Below are 25,975 nucleotides of genomic sequence, written 5' to 3' on the forward strand. Positions count from 1 at the left end.
CCATAACCTTTCCATTTCTAACACCTAGAAATATAGCCAGATACTAAATCTGCAGTGTTGCATGAGTTTTATTCTTGCTGTGTGAGGATATATTTTCTGTTTTGGGCTTTTAACCTCGCACAGAATTCAGATCTAAATATGTCATCTCTCTTATTACTCAAGGCTCTGTGCAGGGATTGTAGGTGGGGGGGAGTGAATAACCAACACTCTCTCCACCCTCAATACCACGACTGAGGTGAGACCCTTGTGCTGCTCCCTGCGTGCCACAGCATTGGCTGCCCACTGCTCCGGGTGTATTTTCACTACTACTTTCACTACAAATTCTGAGTATGGGTCACCATACTTGGCCACACACCACTTCCCTTTCCCTTTTTTGCGGGGCAGTTGTGGCCTAATGGATAGAGAGTTGGACTTGTAACCCGAAGGTCGTGGGTTCGAGTCTCCGGTCCGGCAGGGTTTGTAAGTGGGGGGAGTGAATAACCAACACTCTCCACCCTCAATACCACGACTGAGTGAGACCCTTGAGCAAGGCACCGAACCCCCAACTGCTCCCCGGGTGTCGCAGCAATGGCTGCCCACTGATACAGGTGTATGTTCACTACTGTGTGTACACTTGGATGGGTTAAATGCAGAGCACAAATTCTGAGTATGGGTCACCATACTTGGCCACACACCACCCTTAGTTATTTCACTTTTTGCCAGCCTATGTTTAGATTAGTATTTCCTGCAAAAGATACCTGTGTTTGCACGCCAGCAAATAACAGCATTTGAGTTGAGTTCAGGTGCTTGTTTTTGGTTTTGTTTTAATAAAATTTGCATGAAATCCACTTTGCTCAGCATGTTGTTTTCAGTCACCTGGACAAGAAACTAATCTCTGTGCAGAAAGTGGATATAAATGTTTAAATAAATGCAACTGAGACAAGACCAATCACAGCATGCAAATAAATGTAAAAATAAAGATTATTTAGTGATAATCATATTGCAATGACATTGCTGTTGATTGCATTCTGAATTTTTAGTTTTAACATTACATTTCTTAAATTGTTTGAGTTCAACAATTGCAAAAGTTACTGTAAAAGCAGATAGCAAGCTAAGATGTAAGACCTGACATGGTCTACAAAATAAAGTTTTTTAAATGTCTAAAGAGTGTTTAAAGAGGCTTTACGTTAATTGCTTCAGGCTTAATTAACTTCAGGAGCTTAATGCGCAGAGGTTTAGAACTAATCCTGACCAGAGCGCTCAAAGAATATCAATACAAACACTGTAATGGAGTGCACTGATCATGGGAAATTAGCAGTGTTATGTAAATATGTAATGTCTCTTTCTGTCTCTCAGGTCAGTCAGTTGTATCTGAGCTCCAGTGGTCGCCTGTGTTCCTCTCTCCCACCTCATATCTTCTCTTCAGCTGAGCGTGCCTATCACATGATGCTGCAGGAGCGACGCCCGCAGTGTTTCATCATCAGGTGCCGTCCACTGACAAGCATAACACTGTCACACTTGTCATATATAATTCACATATTTATGTTTTATTTGCACATTCAGTAGCTTTTTTTCTTGATCCAGCAAGCACTATATTTGTATTGTGTGCATTCTTATATCAAGTTGGCTTCATCAGTAGGATGGTGGTGATTCCCCTTGAGGTGGATACCCTATTACGCTCTAAATCACAAATGCATGTCATAAAACTGCTGGCCTTAAACTGTCATGTGGCTCTAAAATAGATGATATCCACTTAGGTGGCTTTATCACTGCTGCAGCCTGACAGCTTGGGCCCAGTTCACAACAGTGTTGACCTTCACTGTGTGATACTTGATGTGCCAAGTTAGGAAGTTATAAGCCATGGGAATCTCCAATCCTGTACAAATGATGAAGCTGCCTGGATGAGTGGGCAAAGCATTTCAAATGCAGTGTTAAACTCGGGCATCTGAAAATAGGGATAATTGAAAACAGAAAATTATACATTTCATAAAAGCTTCATCAGATATAAATATTCATCAGGGGAATATCTGGGTGTTTTAAAATTTTAATTAATTAGAGAATGAAATTAATACAATGTTAAAAAATTGTATGGCTTTTAAGGGGTAGATGTGTAACAAGCTTTTATTTAATTTTATTAAAATCGTATGGCATTTTAAATATTTTGTTAAGGCTTACATGTTTAATAAACTTAAAAAATAAATAATATATACATATTTTATTGCTAACACTTTACTGTAAGGTCCAACATTTATTCATTGACTTACAATGAACCACACATTTGTTGCAGTATTTAATAATTTTTGCTAACAATTGTTAATTAAAAAAAAAGTTAATGTTGACTTCGGTGTATTACGTAATATTACCATATAACATTTTTGATTTCAATAATGTATTATTAAATATTAAAAAATAACTATCTAAGATTAATAAATGATTTAGAAGTATTTTTTCATTGTTAATGTTAACTAACGTAGTGAACTAATGTTAACAAATGGAGCATTTATTGTAAAGTGATTTTATTTTATTTATTTATTTTTTATATACCTTCCCTTATCCTGCAATCACAAATTACTGAGAAAAAGATAAAAATTAATTAAATAATAAAAAATTAATTAATTAATTATGGATATTTTTTGGTTGAAAGGTAAATAAACCACAACACATGTCCAGATGCTCCCAAATACATTCCGCTGGACATTTTCTACCTTCTGTCATTGATTGCCCACCTTGTAGTTTGGTAATAGCGGTCCGCAGCGAGCTCAGTAAGTGATCCTGTGCTGATGGAGAGGTTCAAATGAAATTTTGTTAGAGATGCTTGCTCCCTTATTTGGGAGACTCCTGCATCACCTGAGTGGTTCTTGCTAAACGCTGTCACGGAGACAAATGTTCTGGGGATGGTGTAAATCCAAACCTGTTAAAAGCTCTCAGCTAGATTAATGGATGCAAGGGCAGCGGTGTAGCCTGTGCTATGTCCTGCTTTGCACTCCGGTCATCTCTGATTGCAATTAAGTCCTGTTTCACATTCTGGAGCTCCTCCACTGGCCCCATCCCGGTTTCGCTGAGCTAGAGAGGATCTGACAGCTACTTTAATGCCCTCTCTGCGTGGGCTATCCATCACTCCAACACGCACTCGGCCTACAGGTGAGACCAGATCGCTGCCGCCATGCTCTAGTGACTACAGAACCAGGGAAACAAAAGTGGTGGAATGCTGGTTCAAGGGGCTCTCTCACACGCGCACACACACACACACAAACACCTACTGGCTCAGGAATGCATTGCGCCCTTGAGTTCAATTACAACCCAGAATGGATTTACAAAAAAGAAATGGAAAAACGGGAAGAAAAAGCATCAGACCCTCCAGAAAATGATTAGTGGGAGGCCAAATGACCTTTACAAACCATCTGCTCAGACTGCTTTTCTTCCATTCACTCTCTCTCGTGGTTCTCGTGGCGCGTGGAGGCTATAGTTATCACCATGAGCTGTTTGACAGTGCTGTATGGCTCATTTTAAGAGATCATAACATTGAACCTTGGAGTAATTAATAAAGTTACTGTACGTCATCAAGAATATGAAGTGGAATGTATGGCAGTAACGAGACAAGATATATGCCTACCAAAGCCCCTGTTAGATGGTGAGCCATAGTGTGGATTAACACCCTGAAAATATACTGCTAGAAGACATTAGTTAAAAAAAAATGATATTGCTAATCATTCACAGCTTTAAAATCGCTGTTGTAGCTTGCTAGCCCTTTTCTAAAACCTGCTGATTACCTAGACACATTTAAGGTATCATAAATGTGCATCTGATGCAAAGCCTGTTATAGAAGGTGACTCGGCATGTCTATTTGTGAACAAAATAATAAAATAAAATTTAAATTCAAAATTTTAAATTAATTAAATAGTCACAACATTGACAAACAAAACATTTGGGCTTAATTAATTTGATCTACATTACATTAAAAACGTTAATGTGTAAATAAAATAAAAAATAAATAAAATGTAAAATGAATTGTGTGCTATTTTAATATATTTTAAAATGTAATTTATTTATTTGATGCAAAGCTGAATACATCATTACTCCAGCCTTGAGTGTCTGAATATGCTGATTTGGTGCCATATAAATAATAATAATAATAATAATTATTATTATTATCAATGATATATGAAAAAGATCATTTTATTGGCATTTAAATCATTTGTAACTTTATCTTGACTTGTATGTGTCACTTTTGATTAATTTAATGGATCTTTGAGTATTAATTTAATTCCCCAAAAAATAAGTAGTATATACTTAAGATAATGCACTGTGGTTGAGAGCGAGAGAAAAGTTTGATAACAATGTACTGTTTCTGTCTTTGGCTCAGCAACGTTCCAAAGTTAAACTCTGTTGGAGTCGGTTGCAATTTTGGCATCTGTTGTTTGCTAGAATTTATGTAATACTGTAGTGTTCCAGATCAGTCGCTGATGAGGGTCTGTTTCAGTTAGGATGATGTGGGTGCTTGACAGCAGTATCATGAAAAAAAAAAGCCATAGTAGATTTGTGAAAAGTTTACTTGACATTTGTTAAAAGTTTAGAGATGATAAACTGCACAAAAAATTAAAACGGAAGCATAAAGGCAGTATATGGTATAGATCAGGGGAGCCCAACCCTGCTCCTGGCGATCTACTTGAGGATTTGCTCAAAGTTTGCGATCGGGAACAGGGTTGGGCACCCCTGGTATAGATATTGTTGAGAAAAGTGTCTTATAAATAAAAGAGAAGGCCAAGTGGTTTGAGCAAATCCCCAAGTAGAACATTGGGATAAGTGAAGATATGACAGAGATGTCCTCTGGATGACTCTGGTCAGATACCTGCTCAGGAGAAAAATGGCCGCAGGCCAGGCAGAGAAGGATCTTTAGTCTTGAGGCTTTTGATGGTATATAGCTGTAGGCTTACTGTTTCATCTCATACGATGGAGTGATGTGGAGAGGAGTGAAACAGCTCCCTGATCTACTGTAAGATCTCCCATTGCTAAACATAAATCAGGCGGCTTTTTTTATTTGTTTTGTGTCTTTACATTGACAGAAGAACTTTTAGGCAGTTTTGAGTTTCTGCTCTCTCTTGATGAATCTGTCATAAACATCTCCATGTTACATTTAGCACAACTGTTGCCAACATTGATAATCAGAAAATCAGAATATTACAATCATTTCTGAGAAAGGATCATGTGACACTGAAGACTGGAGTAATGATGCTTAAAATTCAGCTTTGCATCACAAGAATAAATGTGACCCTGGACCACAAAATGTCATAAGCACGGGGATATTTGTAGCAATAGCCAAACAAATACACTGTATGGGTCAAAATTGTTATGCCAAAAATCATTAGGATATTAAGTAAAGATCATGTTCCATGTAGATATTTTGTAAATTTCCTACCGTAAATATATCAAAACTTTAATTTTTAATTAGTAATATGCATTGCTAAGGACTTCATTTGGACAACTTTAAAGGTGATTTTCTCAATATTTAGATTTTTGTTTTACACCCTCAGATTCCAGATTTTCAAATAGTTGTATTTCAGCCAAATATTGTCCTATCCTAACAACACCATACATCAATGGAAAGATTATTTATTCAGTTATCAGATGATTTATAAATCTAAACTTCAGAAAATTGACCCATATGGCTGGGTTTGTGATCCAGGGTCACAAATTATATGTTAAAATATATTCAAATACAAAATATTTTATAACATTTTCAGTTGTAATAATATTTCGCAATATTACTATTTTCTTTGGGAAAACATACAGAAAAATCACTTTAATTTCTAGTAATTAAGTACTTGTTATGTCATGGTAATATATATTGTGCTGTCTTTAACATATGATTTTTTTTATATATTAAACTGCGATCCACACCTTTATTTTCTCTCACTTTGTTTGTCTCTCTCTGTCTAGTGGAGAGAGTGGTTCTGGGAAGTCTGTGGCCTGTAAGCACATCCTCAAACACCTGGCTGCTCGCTCAAGTCCCAAAGGCTTCGCTTTAGAGCCACGAATGAAGCATGTAAGTCTGTCTGTTCATCACACACAACATACTTCTGCTGCCTGACAGTAAGCATATTTTACATTAAATACTTCTGACTCTTGTAATCAAAATCATTTAGTCCCCATATATACTGTACATACATGCATAAAAAGAATAAAATAAAAAAATAGCTAAGTAAATAAAATAATTAATAAAATTAATTGAGCTGCACAATAATGTATGATAATGTCATGTAGTAAGATAATCTCAATTGGATTCATAATTAATAATAAATCTAATAGAATTTAGATTGGTTTATTAATATATAGTTGTTGAGCAGTTCCTATGCAGTGTTATGTAAGTGATTGTGCTTCATGCACTCATTGAGTGTTGAACATTGAGTGTTTTGGATGTGGTTTTTCTTGTGTGTTCTGTTATCTGAACCCCTGGAGGTGTTTATGTGCTTTCAGTTACTCCAGTTATCCTTCATAGTCATGATAGCCTCAAACAGATGTTATTCGCTCGTTCATGAGAGAATTAGGTGCTTTGAATGACTATCCAAAAGCCTGAGGCGGGCGGATTGTGCTTATGGTTGAATCTCAAGGAAAGAGCCATTTCTTGTTAGCTGAAGACATATCCAGATACAGAAACCACTAGAGCCGTTTAACGGCCGGGAGCCACGGGTGACATTATTACACAAGAATACATCTCTCTCTCGCTGTGTGATTGTGTGTGTGCTCGCAACACTAGAGGTAGCAGAACACACACATCAGCCTCTCTGTCTTGTCTCTAAATGAGCACATTTCATCAATGGTGGCTTATCGCCACCTGGCGGAGAAAAGGCTGAATGCCCTGAGTAGTTGTCCTCTGGTGTAGTGAGCTGTTTAAATAAACAGATGCATTCTAAAATAAATTAGTTTAAGTACTGCCAGTTAAAAAAAAAAAAAAAAAACTTGTATTATAAATGTTATTACAATGTAAAATATGTTTTCCATTATTTAAATAAAATATAATTGATATATTTATATTTATTTTTGTGATGGTAAAGCTGCATTTCCAGCATCATTACTACAGTCTTCAGTGTTACATGATCCTTCAGAAATCATTCTAATGAGCTGATTTGCTACTCAGTTATTATTAGTGCTCAACTATTGACAATAATTCTTCTTATCAATGTTGAAAACTGTTTTTGCTTAATAATAATAATAGCAACTGCAACACATGTTTGAAGAGTTTATTTGAATAAAAAGTTCAATTAACAGTATTTATTTATTTTAGTGCTGTCAAACAATTAATCGCATCCAAAATATTTTTTTTTGTTTACATAACAGATGAGTGTGTACTGTGTATATTTATTATGTATAAATACAAACACATGCATGTATATATTTAAGAGAAATGTGCTGTTTGTATATTAAAAATATTTATATATAATATAAAATATAAGAATGTAAATATATAAATATATATACATGCAAATATTTTCAAAAGTTATACTGTATGTGTGTATATTTATATATACATAATAAATAAATAAATACAGTACACATACATATAGTATGTAAACACAAACTTTTATTTTGGATGCGATTAATCACACTAATTTATTTATGTATGTGTGTAATGCATTCCACTAACTGGGACTTCTCACAGCACTTATATATTGTTGCTATTTTGTTCGGATAAAAGTGTCTGCTAAATGATTAAATGTGAATGTAAAATGTAAATATATTTACTTGCATACATGTTACCCCAAACTTTGAACAATAATATATCATAGTTTAAAAAACAAAAAATTATATTTAAATAGAAAAGTTATTTTAAATTGTTATATTACTCTTTTTACAACAGCCATTTCCTTTTCCAACATTTAAATATTACAAATAAATAAATAAATACAGTTCAAGCCACAGGCCTGGCGTGGCATCGGCGATAGTGTTCTGGGGGGAAATATGATCATGCTTGAAATTATATTTTTTTTGGTTCTTTACTGTCTTTTACTCTCTAGGCTGCTCACTAGGGTACACTCTCACTAAGGAGAAAGAGTCCACATGGGAATCTCTGTCACTGTTTTGTAATCACTTCTTCATTCTTCTGTCATGTTTGCAGGTGAATGTGATCTTGGAAGCTTTCGGTCATGCTAAGACTCAGATGAACTCCTCAGCAAGCCGTTTCATCAAGCTGATCTCACTGCAGTACTGTGAGAAGAGAAAGACTCTACTCAGAGGTAGCTACACTGCTCCTGTTTTCACTGATTATTCATAGTGTTGCTTTAATATACTGAATGTGTAGAAATGGAAAATGTGCTTATGCATTTATGTGATATGCTATCTGGTCTCAGCAGAGAGTACTTCTGCTCATTCATCCTTCACCTATAGAGGGAGACATTGCTCTACTAATGTCTCTACAACTCTTCTCTTAAGCCCAAAACACACTGCACAATTTTAGCAATCCTATAAGTTCATTACATGGATCTAATAAACTTGGCTACGACATATGTGTAGACTGTACGATGATGCCATCTATTGACTCTATGACGTACGTTACTATAGAAGAATAAAATGTCATCAGCAAAAAGAGCATGACAAATCACACTTTAGCAGTTGTAGTTTTTATGTGTGCTGGAAAAAAATGGAAGTGGCGAAAGAGGAAGGAATAAGAGCTTGAGCTGAGCAGTTTTATGTTTTAGCACCATGTCGCGTTGATTTCATGTTGCATTTTTATTGGTTGGTCAGTAAACGTGGATCGTAGCAGCAAACAATGTTCGATGATCACACTGTATCGTAGGCTATCTTTGGTTGCAAGACTGTGACAACGGCCGTCTTTGAATCTCTCTCTGTATGACACAGGACCACCGATTAGGAGTCACGATCACAGAAATCACCACGATTCTTTCACGATGCCAATCTTTCGTCTGGGACAGCCGAAAATCGTGCAGTGTGTTTAGGGCTTTACTGTGTTTGTGTTTTAGGTCGTTTGTACACTTACATGTTGGAGAAGTCGAGGGTCATCTGCACCCCACCGCATCAACAGAACTTTAACATCTTCTACCTGATGGCTGAGGGGCTTTCAGCAGAGGAGAAGATTAATCTATATCTAAACAATGTCCTAGCCCACAGGTAACACACGCAATGTTAATAAGCATGTTATATCATTCTGTATTTCACCTAATTTCAAAGACCTCCCTTATAAAATCATAGCCTGTAGTCATAAAAATCTTAAAAAAAAATAACCTCAATTTCTCAATTATTAATTTAAACATATTGTGAATAAGGATTTTGTTTTATTTTTTTATTTTACAGTAAGGATTTTTGTTTAGTTCACAAACATTGACTATGAGGGTTTATTTTATTTATATATATATATATATATGCGCGCGCACACACACACACACACACACACACACACATACATACATTTATATATATGTATACATACATACATACATTTTATTTTATTATATACATTTTTTTATTATTATTTTCTTTTATATTTTATTGTACTTTATTTTATTCACAAACACTGTCAATAAGCGTTTCAAAATAAGGTAATTTTAATAAGTTAAACTTTTCATATATTTTAAATAAACCTTTTAATTTGCACAAAAGATTAAAATAATGGACTTACCCAGAGCTTGCATAGAAAACCAGCTTGAAAAGGTTGTCATTGGTCTTTCAGTTTTTCTCAGTTTTTCAAATTCATCTCTCTCTATATGATTTACACTGTAGTAAAGGGTACTATGAGACATGAACACTATGAGACAAAATAATAATATAAGACATGTTATTGACTGGTGATTATTAAATTCAGCATTTAATGCATTGGATTTTCATTGTCATATTGATGCAGTTTCAGCCTTTGATATTCATCAGGATTTTTCTAAATGGGGGAAAAAAAAACTTAATACTGGATGATGTCAGATGCCAGTTTTAAACTTGTTTTCCCCTGAACTCTCTGTGCCCCCGAGTGTCCTCAGCAAATCTTGCATAGGGGTAAATGGAAGGTTATCATTAAAAAATTAACATTCACCTTTCTTTGACTTGAATTTGTGATTATGTCAGTGACACTTAAACTTTACTTGGCACTCTTAAAGGCCCAGACCAAATACTCACATCCAGAATCCACTGGCAATGTAAAGTCTAAATCGTCTCGAATCTTAAATCGCACTAATCATGTCTCCTCCGTGTTTGTTTGTTTGTTTTCAGGTGTATGAGCACAGCGGCTCCCGGTGAAACTCCTGCAGTAGCTACCACGTGTCCTCAGAGCAGAGAGAAGCTCGCGGCCCTTAAACAGGCTCTGCGTGCCCTCGGCCTCAACAGACTGGTACACACATGTTCAATAACACAGGCGTCCTCACGCACACACGCGAAGATGCAACTACACATGCACGCTCAGGTTTTATAAGGTTCTGTGTGAAAGTGTGTGTGAGAGAGAAATACAATGAAGTCAAAATCAGAGACCACATGAGAATGTAGGATTCAAAGTTTAATTTAAACCAGGAAATAAAATTTTAAGTAGTAAATAAATATGTAAATTTATATGCATTTCAAGTCTTAAAAATAGTGTGTGTGTGTGTGTGTGTGTGTGTGTGTGTGTGTGTGTGTGTGTGAAGAGTTCATTTGCAAAATCAGATAACAGATAAAAAAAAATTCAAAAATCATGTTTTTTGTTTTTTTTTATCCTGCATTCCAATTAATGTCAATCAAGCTGCAGTTGGGTTGTTTTGATTAAAAAATAATAACTGAGTTATCTGTTTTTGCAAATAAACTCTTTATATATACTTTAAGTTACGTTTCTTTTATTTCAAGCAACGCAAATGTTTTTTTAGGGTAATAACCCTGATTCAGCCATTGCTTTATAGCCTCAGAAGAATCTGAGCTGTCTCGTCTAAAGTAAGCAAAGACGTTCTGGTTTTAAGTGACTCACATGTACAGAGACAGAGAGCTGGTATGCCCCTGGCTTTGGCAGGTGCTTCAAACGTGTTGTTCTGATTTATGTAGGTTTACACATAAGTCATTACAGTATGTCTGGAGACTATAAAAACGCACTACTCAGACTGCCATTCAGCCTGAGGCCACACTAACCTGTCAACCTGTGTGTGTTATGCTGTTATGGTTAGGTTCAGAATGGAACACTAGTCATGGCTCTACTGTGCAAAATGTGTCATATATATGTTTGCACAAACACATGCACGCCCTTGTGGTATGGACATTTTGTTACAGTAGAGGGTGTACTATCAGAGTTGACACTGTGTTCCAAGTCATGTTTGGTTCAAACACACACATTTGCACTCTCACACACACCTGACTTCCAGCCAGACACTGTGTTCTAATCCTACCAGGAGCCTGTAAATCTGCTTCATTAAAGGAGGATTGTTCTCTCATCCCATCAGTGCAGTACGACCCTCGGTGACCCTCACACACATTAACACAACACACAGTCTCTCAGACTGCTGCATGTATATCTGCCTCTGCCTTTTCCTTTACATTCAGCTTGCTCATCTCGTTCTTTTGCACATGGAACAGTGGTTCTCAACCTTTTTTGACTTTTAAGGTGTCATAATGTCCAACACGATATTCAATATTCACCTTCCATATTTAATGCTATAATTGACAGCACTTGTTTTCAGTTTTGTTTTGTTTGTTTTTTTCACAGAAAATGAGACTGCATATAGATTAAATTAAGCATTTTTATATTGATGCTATTCTGATTTAAGATTTAAAATTCTGATTCTGTATGTTTTTCCCCAAAAATAAATGCATACATTCATTCATATATACAAACATACATACTGTACATAAAAATTAATAAAAAGCAATAATAGCAATAAAAAAAGTTATTTTGGGGGGGGGGTATTATTTCAGTGTGCATATTAAATGTTGTATTTGTTTTGCATTTTAATATATATATATATATATATATATATATATATATATATATATATATATATATATATATATATATATATATATATATATATATATATATATATATATATATATATATATATATATATATATATATATAATTTTTTATTTATTTATTTTTATTTTTTTATTCATGTTATCCTGTTAATTTAAATAAAGCTGAAACTAAATAAATGTTAAATGAAACTTAAAAATATGTGTATATACAAATTAATAAAAATTACAAAAACATAAAATTACTACAACTTAAAAACGAATAAACTAAAATATAAAATAAAAGCAAATTCAAAATATTAATAAATACAATTACATTTTGTTAATTGAAATTGAGCTGGAATAAAATATGTGTTAAATAAAAATAAAAAATCAAGAATGAAATTAAAATGAATAATGTTTAGAGTAATGTAGCAAGCAAGTAAATTAAAATAAGTACTGAAACGACTTAAACTGTAAAATAAAAACAGACATTACTACAGTTTAGGCTAAAATAAAATGAAAAATGAAATTCTAAAATTATAAGTGATTTCAAAATATTATAGTGATCACAAACTAATAAAGAAATAGTGATCACAGTTATTCAAAATTATTGGATAATATTAGACACTTCTTGCTGCACATACTAGTGATGGGATGAATTGAGCAATTTAACTGATTATAAATATTTTTGTATGTATACCTTTATTATTTAATATTAAAAAAAAAAAAAAAAAAAATCTGGTAATAAAATGTTGATTTTGTTCCTTGTATTTTTGTGTTAGTCACTTATAGGTGCTGTAAGCGATGTTAGATGTTTTGGAACTTTCACCAGACTTACGCATCCTTTTTCTACAACCCATATTCTACACCTCATTTCTGTATGTAGAGATAGAACAGGAGAGCAGCAGCATGTCATCTCAGTGTTGTTAAAGTAGCAAAATAGCACTCCAAACAAACAGTGAAAATTGTATTTGATTCTGTAATTGTGGACCCAGCCCACAAATGTAACTGTGTTGAGCTGTAAAATCGACCGCTTCTCTGGAGGTTTTCTGCCTTTTTATAAGTCAGCAATCCAGTCTGACTCTCAGCACCTTGTTTCTCTTGCAGGAGGTGGAGAATTTGTTTGTGGTCCTCTCTGCGCTGCTGCACTTGGGAGATGTGCGCTTCACCGCCCTGACAGACGCTGACACTGCATTTGTGTCCGACTTGCAGCTGCTGGATAGAGGTCAGTCGTGCAGCTGCGCCACGAGGCCAGCAGGGGCCGATCTGCTCCACCGGGAGGCCTGAAGGATAGATGGGGAAAGTGGGCGGGTGACTACGCAGCAAGAACTGTGTCACACACCATCCTGGGTTGTTTACATCAGTTCTACCGTGGCCTAATAGCAGAAACACTCAGCACGCAATGGAAAACTCTCTCTGTCACTCTAATAAACACACATACACACTCTGTCATACAATTTTGTACTAATCGCCCTTTTTAACCACGCACATGCACAGGGTCACCTGTTTCCTTAAGCCCTGCAGAGCAGCAGGGCGGAACAGAACGGCCACTCAGTGCCCTCCGCGTTACATAATGACACACACAATACTGAGCCTGGGTAAACAAGTGACATCAGCACGCGCAAATACACAAACCGATACATTCACATCCGTATGAGGTTCCCGTCGTTGTGAATACGTGAGATCATATATAAACAAGCCAGTATACACTTAAGGGTACACTCCACCCAAACACACTCATACACAGAAATGACAGTACACTAGCTGCCAAATGCAAACAGTAATATAAGTCCATAATAGGAAGTAAATGGGAGGCCTGGAGTTGAAAGCAGGACTGTGTATGTGCTACAACATGTAATGTTGACTCTGACATCTGATTGGATGAGCCACGTTCAAAACCTTTGGTTAGTGTGTCGTTTGCGTCATGCGAGCTTGTACAAATTCATAAGTGTTTGTGATTGTAATTATTTATAAGAATCAATATACAGCACTAATACAATAATATTTGGTTTTTGAAAGTAGTCTCATATGGTCACCTAGGCTGAATTTATTTGATCAAAAATAGTGAAAACAGTAATATTGCATAATATCACAAATTAAAATAACTGTTTTCTGTTTGAATATATTGTAAAATGTCATTTATTCCTGTAATGTAAAGCTGATTTTTTCAGGAGGCATTACTCTGTTCAAGAAACATTTATTATTTTATTTTGTTGTTATGTGTTATCTTATGTTATTATATGTTGTTATATAGTTGTAAGGGTTTTTATTATTTTATTTTTTTCTCCAAAATGGCAGACCAGGCAGGGGTGCTTCTGAGTTGATTTTTATTTCAATAAGTACAATATTTTTATTTTATTTTACATTTACATTTAGTCATTTGGCAGACGCTTTTATCCAAAGCGACTTACAATTGGGGAATACAAAAAGCGATTCATTTTGAAGAGGCAATCAGACAGAGGAAGTGCTCGTAACACCAAGTCTCAGTCATTGTTCAAATAAGTACAAGCTAGTAAGGGAGGGAGAGAAAGATAGAGGGAAAGATTGAGTTTATTTTTATTTTTTTAATTTAGGATGAAGTCAAGTACTGCTGATGAGTTTTCAGTTGTTGCTTGAAGATTGCCAGGGATCCGGCGTTCCGGATAGGGTGGGAAGATTATTCCACCAGCCAGGAATGGTGAACGAGAATGTTCTGGAGAGTGATTTTGAGTCTCTCTGTGATGGTACCACAAAGCGTCGCTCACTAGCAGATCTCAGACTTCTGGAGGGGATGTAGGTTCATAATAGTGAGTGGAAGTAGGAGGGTGCTGAGTCTGTGGTCGTTCTGTTTGCAAGCATCAGTGTCTTGAGCTTGATGCGAGCTGCCAATGGTAGCCAGTGCAAGGAGATGAAGAGAGGTGTAACATGGGCTCTTTTGGGCTCGTTGAAGACCAGCCGTGCCGCTGCATTCTGAATCATTTGTAAAGGTTTGATTGTGTTTGATGGCAGACTAGCCAGAAGAGCATTGCAGTAGTCCAGCCTAGAAACGACAAGGGCCTGGACAAGAAGTTGTGCAGCATGCTTTGTCAGAAAGGGCCTGATCTTTCTGATGTTGTGTAGTGCAAACCTGCAGGATCGAGCAGTCTTTGCAATTTGCTCTTTGAAGGTCAGCTGGTCATCAAAGATTACACCAAGATTTCTGACCGAAGTTGATGAGGTAATCATCGATGAGCCTAACTGAATCGTGAAGTCATGCTGTAGAGTCGGAGTGGCAGGGAAGACAAGAAGCTCCGTCTTTGCCAGGTTGAGCTGTAGGTGATGTTCTTTCATCCATGCCGAGATGTCCACCAGGCAGCCTGAGATCCGTGCAGCTACCGTTGGGTCATCTGGTTGAAAAGACAGGGAGAGCTGTGTGTCATCGGCGTAGCAGTGATAGGAGAAGCTATGTGCATGTATGATGGGACCCATGCATGCACATGACCCATGCATGCACATTTTATTTTATATTATATTATATTAATTTTATTTTAATGGCTTCAAATGTGGCTAATCCAATCAGAATTTAGCTTTGTAACTGGTTGTAATCATATAAATGTCAATTTTTTTTTTTTTTTTTTCCTGTAGTGGCTGGGATGTTGCAGGTGAGCTCTGAGGATCTCGGCTCTGCCCTCACCTCTGATGTCCAGTGTTTCAAAGGTACAACCTTCAGTTTGCATGCATGTCACGTATCAGTATCAGTCAACACACAGACTAAACGCGGTCCATTAAAGTCATCTTGTTTAGCATAACACCGTACATGGAGTAAATCTCACTGCCGGGAAGCCTTCTGACACCGATCATTGAGATGTACTGGCCTTGGCCCAGTCACAAACTCATCAATGAAAGCGGCCTCAAGCGTTCAGCCTTGGATCGTGTTACTGGCGAACCCAATTTGGCTCAATTTGACTCAATTGGATAACTGCCTTCTCATTCAGAATACACAGACATAAAAACGCAGTTCTTTTGCAAAGTCTAGACCGTGTGCATTTTGTGCCATTATGTAACAAGTGTGGAGTATGTATGAATCACACGATGTCTGGATGTTAATCTAATTCAGCCGTCGAGGACACGCCGACCTATTGCCGAAAATTACAAGCACACTCGGCATTGTCTTGTGTCTGTCTGTGATTTCTCTGTCTCTCTCCATCTCCTTCGCTTTGTCATGCATCCATGCCTCTCTTTTAAAGGGATAGTTCACCCCCCCCCCCAAAAAAAACTGTCATAATTTACGCTACAAAAAATGTCAAAATACGCTGAAGTAATATAAAACTGATCCATATCACTTGTGCACTATTTTCCAAGTCTTCTGAATCTATATGTTGGCTTTGAATGCTGAAAAGATCAATATTTTAATGCTCTTATTATCTTAAAATCTCAAAATAAGTTCTATCTAATTAAAATCTTTTTAGTGAATTGATTGGTCTGAATGATTAGTTCTTAAAGTGCCCCTATTGATTTTTGAAAATTACCTTTCAACACAGTTCATGAAACATCCTGCAAAGTTTTAAATCTAAAAGTGCACCATGTATAAAGTTATTGTCTCTCAAAAGAAGGAGACTCTGAATCATTGAAACGAGTCGTTTTTAAAACAAACGTCAACATGAAACATTAACACATTTTCCGCCCATTTGTTGGTCTTTTTGTGTTGGTCTGAATGAAAATGCTAATTTATTCTTTGCCACTAGGTGCCGCTTTTGGGTAAAATAGCGGTTTCCCTGGTAACGCTGCATACAAACCAGCACTTTGCTCACAAATGCTGCTTTATCAGGCCTTAAAGCCATTGCACACTGAGTCCGAAATTTTCGCATGTTGAAAAATAAATACGACCTCACATTGTCAATCATGTTTACACAATACTTTGGACCAGGCTCGATTTTCTGCGTTTTCGCAACCGTAGCAAGCATTTTGATAGGAAAGGATTATGAATATGAAAAACACATCCGAAAATTTCCAACTCAGTGTGCAAGGACCATTACAGGCATGATGAAATGAAAATGAGACCAAATCAGACCAATTAGCATCACGCAAAGGAGGGGTTTGGAAAAATGAATCGCTGAGTGAATCATTTGGGAGTCATTGAGCAAATAATGTCAAAAATAAATGCATATTATAAGAAATTGAAAGTGTTTTTTGACCTTGCATGCATCTCAACCTGTTGTTGGGTACCCCAAAACCAAAATATGAACATTTCATTACCCATAATAGGGGCACTTTAAATATGTGTGATCCGGTTTATGACTTAATGACCTGAAGGGAAGAATATCAGTGGATGAAACATAAATGTTGCTTTTATCGTACTCTAATAGTGCTTTGTGAGCTTTCTGGAACTTGAAAACGTGAAACCTTTCATAATTTTATGGAAAAGAGCAAGTTTTATGATCTTTCTTCAAGGAAACACAAAAGAAGTAATTTCATTAAGTCATACAGCTGAAGACATGAAGTAGAGTAAATGTTAAATTTTAATTTTTGGATGGACTAGTCTTGTGATGATTTGTTGTTTTGGTTATTGTGTTTCATAAACAAGTAAACAATTCAGAAAGAAATGCCATCCTTACAATGCCACACTTGTGTAGTGTAATATATGCAGAGGATGAATTAAACTCTGATATGCGACAATCACAGGGCACTGATGGACGGTCAGGCTTTGGCAGTGTGTGTGTGCATCTGGATGTTGACGCACTGTGGCCGGCCATGAATGGCATAGCGAATGCGGTGATTCAGTGTCTGACATCATCAAAGGTCACATCATCTGAGTCCAGGCGCTATGTGTCCTCCGCATTAGCATGTGCAGTGTCCCCTCAGCCAGCACCACCGACAATGGGCCGCTTGTTTTTCCAGCCTCCCACGTGCAGCGTATATCAGTCAAAATGTGACACACTGTCTCCAGTTTGTTTTCCTCTTTGCTCTGTGCCCCTGTTGTTTTGAGCAGTCACTGGCTGTATGGATGTTTTTTACTGAAAGAATCAGCTTGCATTTAGATGCAGATCCTGCTATGCTGGTTCGGTGATGGTTTATTGATGGGACCGCAAAGCAACCAGCATGTTTTTTTTGGTGAAGCTGGTGGACCTTGCTAGATGAAGTAATAATTTACCACAAAAATTAAATGTTTTGAATTATAGGCGGTGCTTTACAGGTGATGTTTGGTGAATAGGAAAAACCCTGGCTTTGAGGATAAAAGAATGTCAAAGGTCACTAACTGCTTGCCCTCTGCTTCAGGTGATGTCATAACAAGGCGCCACACAGTCGAAATGTCCAACCATCACAGAGACCTCTTGGCCAAAGCTTTATACGGACGACTCTTCAGCTTCCTGGTCAATAGCATTAACTTTTACCTCCAAGGTCATGAAGATAGCACAGGGTAAGATGCAGACATGTGTGAACGTGACCTCAGATCCATGATTTTATGTTGATATGTTTACCTTTGTCTCAGTGTGAATGAGAGACCTGAATAAAGGAGATTGTTATTAGTTCAAACATTGTTCCTTCATTGTTCCAAAGTACATAACATTTCAGTGATGGTTACCAGCTATTGATCTGTATGGACTGTGTGTCTCAGCTGCTCACAGAACATACTCAGCTGTTACTGGTAGAAACAAACGTCAAGTCCTTTTCAGAGACCTTCTGTGATAAACATCAGTCAAAACAAGGTGAAGTTTTGGAATAGTTAGCATATTGTATGCGAGACATCTGCTATAGAGCACCTGACGGTAAGTGACAGAGCCAATAGCGCATGAGCAGGAAGACACCCCTCCTCTGCTGTTATTGCATTGAGAACGGTGTCTCGCGGCTAAAACTGAAATTTCCATGGAACTCCAAGTATGTGTGCATTCACACATAAACAGTCACAGTGACTCATCATTCCACTCGATTTCACATGCCTCATTATCCTCCAGAAAAACACATAGTGAGCATATATTCACCTTTGCAGACATACGAATGTACCCTTTGACAAACAATTAGAAACTCTCAGATTCACTAACGGGACCCCATATATACATGTGTGTGTGTGTGTGTGTTACCCTGGACCACAAAACCAGTCATGAGTAGCACAGGTATATATGTAGTAATAGCCAACAATACATTATATGGGTCAAAATGATCGATTTTTCTTTTATAGCAAAAATCATCAGGATATTAAGTAAAGATCATGTTCCTTCAAGATATTTTGTAAATTTCCTACCATAAATATATCAAAGCTTAATTTTTGATTAGTAATATGCATTGCTAAGGACTTAGTTTTTGCCAACTTTATATTATACCTCATTTGAAAGAAATTGCTACTTTTCAGCATGATTCTGAATAATTAATCAAAAGTTATAAACACATTTATAATGTCAATACTATAAACATTCCACAAATCCTGCTTTGTCATCACAGAAATGAATTATATTTTAAAATATATTAGTTATTTTAAATTGTTCCACAATATTACTGTTTTTACTTTACGTTTTTACACAGAAGCAAAACAAAAATCAAATCTTGAGGTTTGAGCAATTTCCAAGGAACTGTATTCACATGTAAACGGTCTCAGTGACTCATCATTCCACATGATTTCACATGCCTTACTCCAAAAAAAATATTCACCTTTGTAGACATGCGAATGTGCCCTTCAAAAAAACAATTAGAAACTCACAGCTTCTCTAATGACTATATGCTGTAAATTATTTCACAACATTGCTGTTTTGACTGCATTTTTGAGACATCTTACTAACCCCAAACTTTTGAATGGTTGTGTGCATACACTTGATACATTCATATTGCAAGTATTGTAATGTTTTGGCCATTCATACTAACTTTTAGCTCTCATCAGGTCTTAACTGGGATAGTTCACCTTCAGTCGCTGGTCCCCAATGGGGCTTATGTTTATTGATGTGTAGATGAGAATGTTCACTACAGGTCTTTGAGGGCATGATCATTTCCCCCAGGACGGTCACACCAGCACACACTATTATAAAATACTTATTGTGACATAAAACTGAGCTTTGGCATGCATTATGTGTAGTTGTCTGTCATAATTTTGTTTACGAATAATGGTTTTTTTTCCCCCCTATGAATCTTTTAAGGTGAAAATAATTAAAAATATATATTATTTTGACAACTGATTGGTCCATTTTAGAGAACATTCTGACATGTCAGACAGCTTAAACACTTCCAGTGATGTCTTGTGCTTCTGGTGTAGATGCGGTGCAACAGTAAATTATGACAGAATTGTCTTGACATAACCTTTTGTTTCTTAGAAAAACCTGCATGTACTTTTTTCTTTTCAGTGACCTTTAAGTATTGCTTTTTTTCTTTCTTTCTCTCTGCTTTTTACATTAGAAAACCTTGCACTTAAGCTATGGTTCAAGACATATTGTTGGCTTCAGATTACTAATCAGAGTTTGTAGTGCTCCCACCCCTCTACAATCCTGAAATATGTTCCTGTCTGTTTTGACAGAGATCCTGCTCTTGAGATAAGCATCCTGGACATCTTTGGCGTCGAGGAATTCCAGCGCAATGGTTATGAACAGGTAAGGGGAGACAGCACAGATATAATGAGGACAATGCTAATTACACTTTTAACATCTGATCTGTGACCTTTTGAAAGGGTCTTTCCTAGCATTGTAACATCACACTGAGGTTAACATTTATAGGCCCGTTTCTAAGTGCAGACTATTCCGCTTTTCATCTGGCTATAAAAACAACAAACTGCTCTTCACCTTCTCATTGTGGACTGTGGGCCTCCTAAACCATCTACTGGTCTGCACTAGGATTGATGTGGATATGCCACAGAGCCACAGACCAGTGGGAATCAAGGCATTGTGCTCATGATCCTGTTTCCCGTACAGGGGAATGCAAATCCCACAGTATGTTCCTGCCTTGGGCTATGACTTTTTTTAGACTTAACGACACACGGGATGTTCTTTTGCTGGTTTTTTTCCACCACAAAGGCATTTTATTCCAAGCGAGACAGGTGTTTTTCTGACTCTGCTCATGCTGACTTTATAGCTCTGTTCCAAAATTGAGTGAGCTGGCTGTGTAGACAGTTTAATTTTTTTAAGGCACCATAAATGTGCTTCCGATGAGTAGGCTTCCACGATTGCGTCCGCATTTTCCACATTTTGGAAATCATAGGGCCCTACATGCTTACAAGCTCTGATTCAGAAGTGCCAGATTGTCCTAGCAAAGTTGGCATGATGACATTTAACGTCCCATGGCATGGGTGGGATATTACTGATGTCGTAGAAATGTGAAAATATCTGGTGTTGACCAAAGGCCTTATTTCAGTCATTTAACCAGTAACCCATTCAATATACCCATTGGCTTCAGGATGATGGAACCATAATTCTAAAATTAGATCTGATTTAAAGGTTTTAGGACGGATTACTGCAGCACTGTATGTGTACTGTCTGTAGATTATAAAAATCCTTCATTCAGTGTCTCTGAATAATAGTTTAAAACTGACTATTAAAGCAGCTATTGGTACTAACATATGAGGTTTCATTTCAATTGGGATGCTGCCTTAGAAGACAGTCAGAAAGGCAGCTTTCTAGGTTTTTGTACAAAGCTTATATGTTTGACTCCAGATACGTCCCAGAGAGGCTAAACTGGGTGACAATTCAACTTTGTTCGAATTGTTTTGAAAGCATTAGTGCATTCTTCACAGTAGCCTGGAGCCAGACCCAGACGCATAGCTGGATGTCCCATATGCATTATATACACCCCCCCCCCCCCCCCCCCCCCCAAAGTCTGAAGAGTAGCATGAAATAAAGCAGCTGCTGTTGAGACCCTGAGTTGTGTTATTTTAGTGTTTTGGAGAGAGACAAATGTCCGTCTGAAGGCTAAGACGCCACATGTGTGCACCTCAGTAGCCACGTCTACTGTGCGAGCTGTGTTTTTGTACAGGACAAGATGAGGTTAACGTGTGAGGGGGGTGTTTTCTCCTCAGCTGAACCCTTGGCACCAGACACAAAGGAGTCTCTGTGCAGAGTCGGGTTTGACCCATGAACCATTGGCCTGGATTTGGCATCAACCAATGTCATTGTTGTCATAGACTCTATAGGGGGAAGCATGGGGTAAATTAGGGCCACTGTGGAGTAATGGTTTGTATATGAGCTGGTCATCTACTTCCAACTGCTAAACCAGGTGGGGATCTACTGTACATGGGAGCTTCTGCTGAGAAAAATAAATAAATAAAAATTTGCTTAAATCAGGCAAAGTTGATTTGCTGGTTTTTCTTGATGGCGAGCTGGTCATGACTAGCAAACCAGCATAGGCCATAACAGCTCTAGCCATGTGAACAAAAGCACACAATCTTACTGGCTCGTTAGATTTACGCACAGTGTAGTGTTTATACAGGCACATTAACAGCCATTCATCGAAATTAAAATGTCGTCTTCTGCATCAAAATTTCAGACTGAACATTCATCTTGGTGTGAGCATACCTTTAAACCAGTATTTATGTTAATAGCTAATTAATGTCAAGCTGAATGCGGCAGACATTCTGTTCAAGAATATTTTTAAAGGTCTGTCCCCATCAGTCAAGATGACGCCCTTTATTTGTGTGTGGATCTGTTCTTTCTGTGATCATCTGGACAACTTTTGAGAGGTAGGCAGGTTGGTGTGTGTGTGTGTGTGTGTGTCTGCATGTGTGCCATTCCTGGATGTCTTCCTTGACAGTGTTGGACAAGGTGTAAATCAGGATTGGTGCTAGAAGAGATAAGTGCTTACCCACAGTCCCCTGGGAGATCTCCTTCTGATAGTGTGTGTGACAGATTGGGAAATGCTTACGAGACGCCAAGATACGCATGCATCTTTAATCCACATGTGAAAGAAGATTTATGGTCCTTGAAAGGTCAAGGTCACAAGAATGAGAAAAAAAAAATTGGGGTGAGTGACTGTAATTATGGAGCGTGAACGAGGTATTTAATGCCCACTTGGGACATTCTGATAACATTATAAGTATCAAGTATCAGAATCGGGTCTGATCGAAATCTGTAAATCTTCAAATACTCTTGACTAATTTCTTTAGGGTTTTCTGTACATCTAATTACAGAAACTAATGCACCACTATTCTGTTTTTTCCCCTCCATACTAGGGGTGTCACAATATGATGTAACTGACAATAAGTTATTGATATTAAGGCAATAACAATTTAGCTCTTCAACAAGTTTGCAGTATTGCAGCTTAATGCTAGATGCCACCCACGATTAAAAGGAAAAAAAACAAAACATAAAAGACAGTTTGTAGCTACTACTGCTGAATAAAATCATGCCAGAGCAGACGTCAGGCAAAAGCAAGATGTTCTACATGCACGCATGAAAAGTTCACTTGCCATTTTTGATTGTGGTCCCCAAACACTCCCATACTGGTGAGCAAACGTTACTCAGTTGCATGTAGAGCATGATATGCCAGGGGCCATTCACACAGAACGTGTTTTTCCATTCCAATGCACTACTTTTCCATTTTTTTTCTTTGTAAAGACTTTAGATGGATCTGAATGACTGTTGCGGTTGCATTTCACATCTTTTGGACCATCTCCCACATGAGCGCCGCATTTTTAAAACTCTGTGTCAAGTGTACTGTGTTTTTTCTTCCACGCAGTGTTGCTTATCAATGTCGGTTCCAGAACACTGGACCAATCAGAAGAGAACAGGGCAAGTTTTGCAAGCTTTTGTAGTAACCATCTATTCTGCTTTTTGGCTATTTCCGCTATTACATCATGTCTCAAAAGCGCGTCCTTTTTTTGTATGCTTTTGTATAGATAATGTTGCAAACTCTCTGCCTCCCTACACATTTGTGATTTATAATGACACTGTTATATCATCTCTGGGTAAGTGTTGTCTTGCGTTGCGAAGATGTGGGGCCTTAAGGCTTCTTTCAGAATGGCTAGAGTCCCACATTTGAGATTTTCTCCATGGATGGACTTTTTTGCTCAGTGCTCTGGAATGCTCCCTCTTTTTCTCCAAGCTCTTCATCTCAGCTCTGATCTTTTTCGCTCATGATGTGTGCTGAATTGTTTCAGTGCTTGGGCAGTCTTCCCTATAACATCCTGTAGCGCTGTGAAACCTCATGATGAGAAGTTGATGAGGTGCACCCAGCTTTTGTAAAATGCTTGTTTTCTTTGCTCTCCATTGCTTCCACCATTGCCGTCTGTACTTCATCCAGTGCGTGTTGCCACATTAAACTTGGAAGACGCCTATGTTGATACAACCGTGCTGTATACTTCCCTCCGATGGACTTAGCTTTTGATCGGCAGTATCAAAACAGCTCCATCATATACTGTATGACCTAAGCGCTTCTGAGAAACCAACAGCTAGATGGTTTGAAGTTGAATTCTTTTGTTTGGGATAAAGCCATCTACTCTTTCCACTCCATCAGAAATTGTATCTTTTGTCCACTTGGGAAAGCTTCTATGGTTTCTTGTGTAGTGTTAAGCATGTGCTATATACCTTATATGGATTCCCACTGTGGTTCCTGCTTTGGCGTTTTAGAATCCCTTCTATTAGGGTTCCTTGTTTTTAACTTTCATCTCGGCAGGATTACGGTGATAAATGATTTAAATGAGTCCAGTTACTGGGCTGTTAGGATGAATTCCTGGAAGAAACCCGCTCACCGAAGCGTGTGGAGCAGTGAATGAATAGGTGCAAGGGGTTAACGTTGAATGCTTATTGCAGCCATGTTCGTTAAGAGGTAATTAACATACAGTGTGCAGATAAAGCTGCCTGTCATATAGCTATTGTTTGGAAAATATATGAAATGTTGAAACATACCCTATAAGTGTATGCTTTATTTTGCCTGATAAAACACATGCTTGCTGCCTGAAAAGTCATATACAACCCTGTAATTTTTGTACAAAATTGTACAAAATCCTACCCTTTTAATACAATTATTGTTATATATGAACAAGTATTTAATATATACTGTACATTTTAACTTATTTTCTCTTTTTGTAAAATGAAGATCACCATAAAACTTTTTTTTCTATGCTTTAATCAGAACAATTTGTCTGCTTTCCAGATGTTTTTAATATATAAATGTTAATGTTTTACCCTGGTGACAGACCCAGATCTTAAAGGGATAGTCTGTCTGTCTAGAATATTATCACCAAGCATTGTTTCTAGTAAGCAGTGCATTTTTTTAAAAAGGGACTTCTAGAAAACTGACAGAACTCTGCATATCCACTGTTAGACATTGTTAGGAGACAAAGCATATTATGGTCTCTTACTCTAACTATGGACACTTCTGCCCCTGTAGAGTTTTAGAGTAATCCCCCAAAGGTCAACAAAGGTGAAACAAATGAACTGATTAATCAGTGTGTCATTGAAAGTGTATTCTGTTAATAAGTAAAATGTCCCTGTGCTGTGGCTTAACAAAGGTTTTTGTGTTTTTGTGTCTGTAGCTGTGCGTGAACATGGTGAATGAGCAGATCCGGCAGTTCACCGCAGATGTGCTCTTCCAGCAGGAGCAGCAGGAATGTCTGCAGGAGGGGGTTGCCATGGAGACGCTACACTCCCTCGGCAACCAGACAGCGGTGCTGGACTTCTTCTTCCAGGTACGCAGTCGGAGCGGCTTTCCGAGAGCTGGGGCAGGAGGGAGAGGAAAGAAGTTGGAAAGCTTTTTTCCCCACCCTGAGGCTGTTGACCCTGTATAAGAGCCCCTCTGTTGCCTCTTTAATTGCCGTCTCTTAATTTACTGACTCAATAACGGATGTCCTCGCTGACTGTTTTATAAAGGCTAACACACATCCAGGCATGTTGAATTCCCTTAGGTGTCGCTAAGATGTGATAAAGCCCATCTTTTAGACTATGACTCTATTAGCCGTTTGTCAGATGTGACCATTTTATGAGTCACAAAATGACTTCTCCCTTTGGTCAAGACCAAGTGACACAGCATTGTACACACAGAGGCATGTTTTCTCTTGCCACACACTCATTTGTGCTCGATTTGACTATATTATTCTGTGTATATTTGAATGGGTTTTATGACCGTCTGTTTTAAGCTTTCACACGTCCTTAATGAATATCCTGACCAAGTCTGCTGCATTTTTTGGTTTGTGTGCTACATTGTTTGTTTTGTTCTGTTTTTTTTT

At 37.4% G+C, this 25,975-nt stretch overlaps 1 protein-coding gene across 1 annotated transcript in view; it reads left to right on the plus strand.

Annotated features, from left to right (window-relative positions):
* LOC306876065 (unconventional myosin-XVI-like) overlaps positions 1-25,975 on the plus strand; it is a gene marked incomplete at its 5' end in the record, with an annotated part of 160,745 nt that overhangs the window by 76,129 nt on the left and 58,641 nt on the right. The window contains 10 exons of the mRNA XM_079426974.1: positions 1,336-1,463; positions 5,917-6,022; positions 8,093-8,210; positions 8,955-9,102; positions 10,189-10,306; positions 12,994-13,111; positions 15,490-15,561; positions 18,121-18,262; positions 20,342-20,414; positions 25,286-25,438. Of these exons, the coding sequence (XP_079283100.1) occupies positions 1,336-1,463; positions 5,917-6,022; positions 8,093-8,210; positions 8,955-9,102; positions 10,189-10,306; positions 12,994-13,111; positions 15,490-15,561; positions 18,121-18,262; positions 20,342-20,414; positions 25,286-25,438 (1,176 nt within the window). The remainder of the gene's footprint in view (positions 1-1,335; positions 1,464-5,916; positions 6,023-8,092; positions 8,211-8,954; positions 9,103-10,188; positions 10,307-12,993; positions 13,112-15,489; positions 15,562-18,120; positions 18,263-20,341; positions 20,415-25,285; positions 25,439-25,975) is intronic.

Source organism: Barbus barbus (assembly GCF_936440315.1).
Source record: "Barbus barbus genome assembly, chromosome: 10".
Classification (NCBI taxonomy): domain Eukaryota; kingdom Metazoa; phylum Chordata; class Actinopteri; order Cypriniformes; family Cyprinidae; genus Barbus; species Barbus barbus.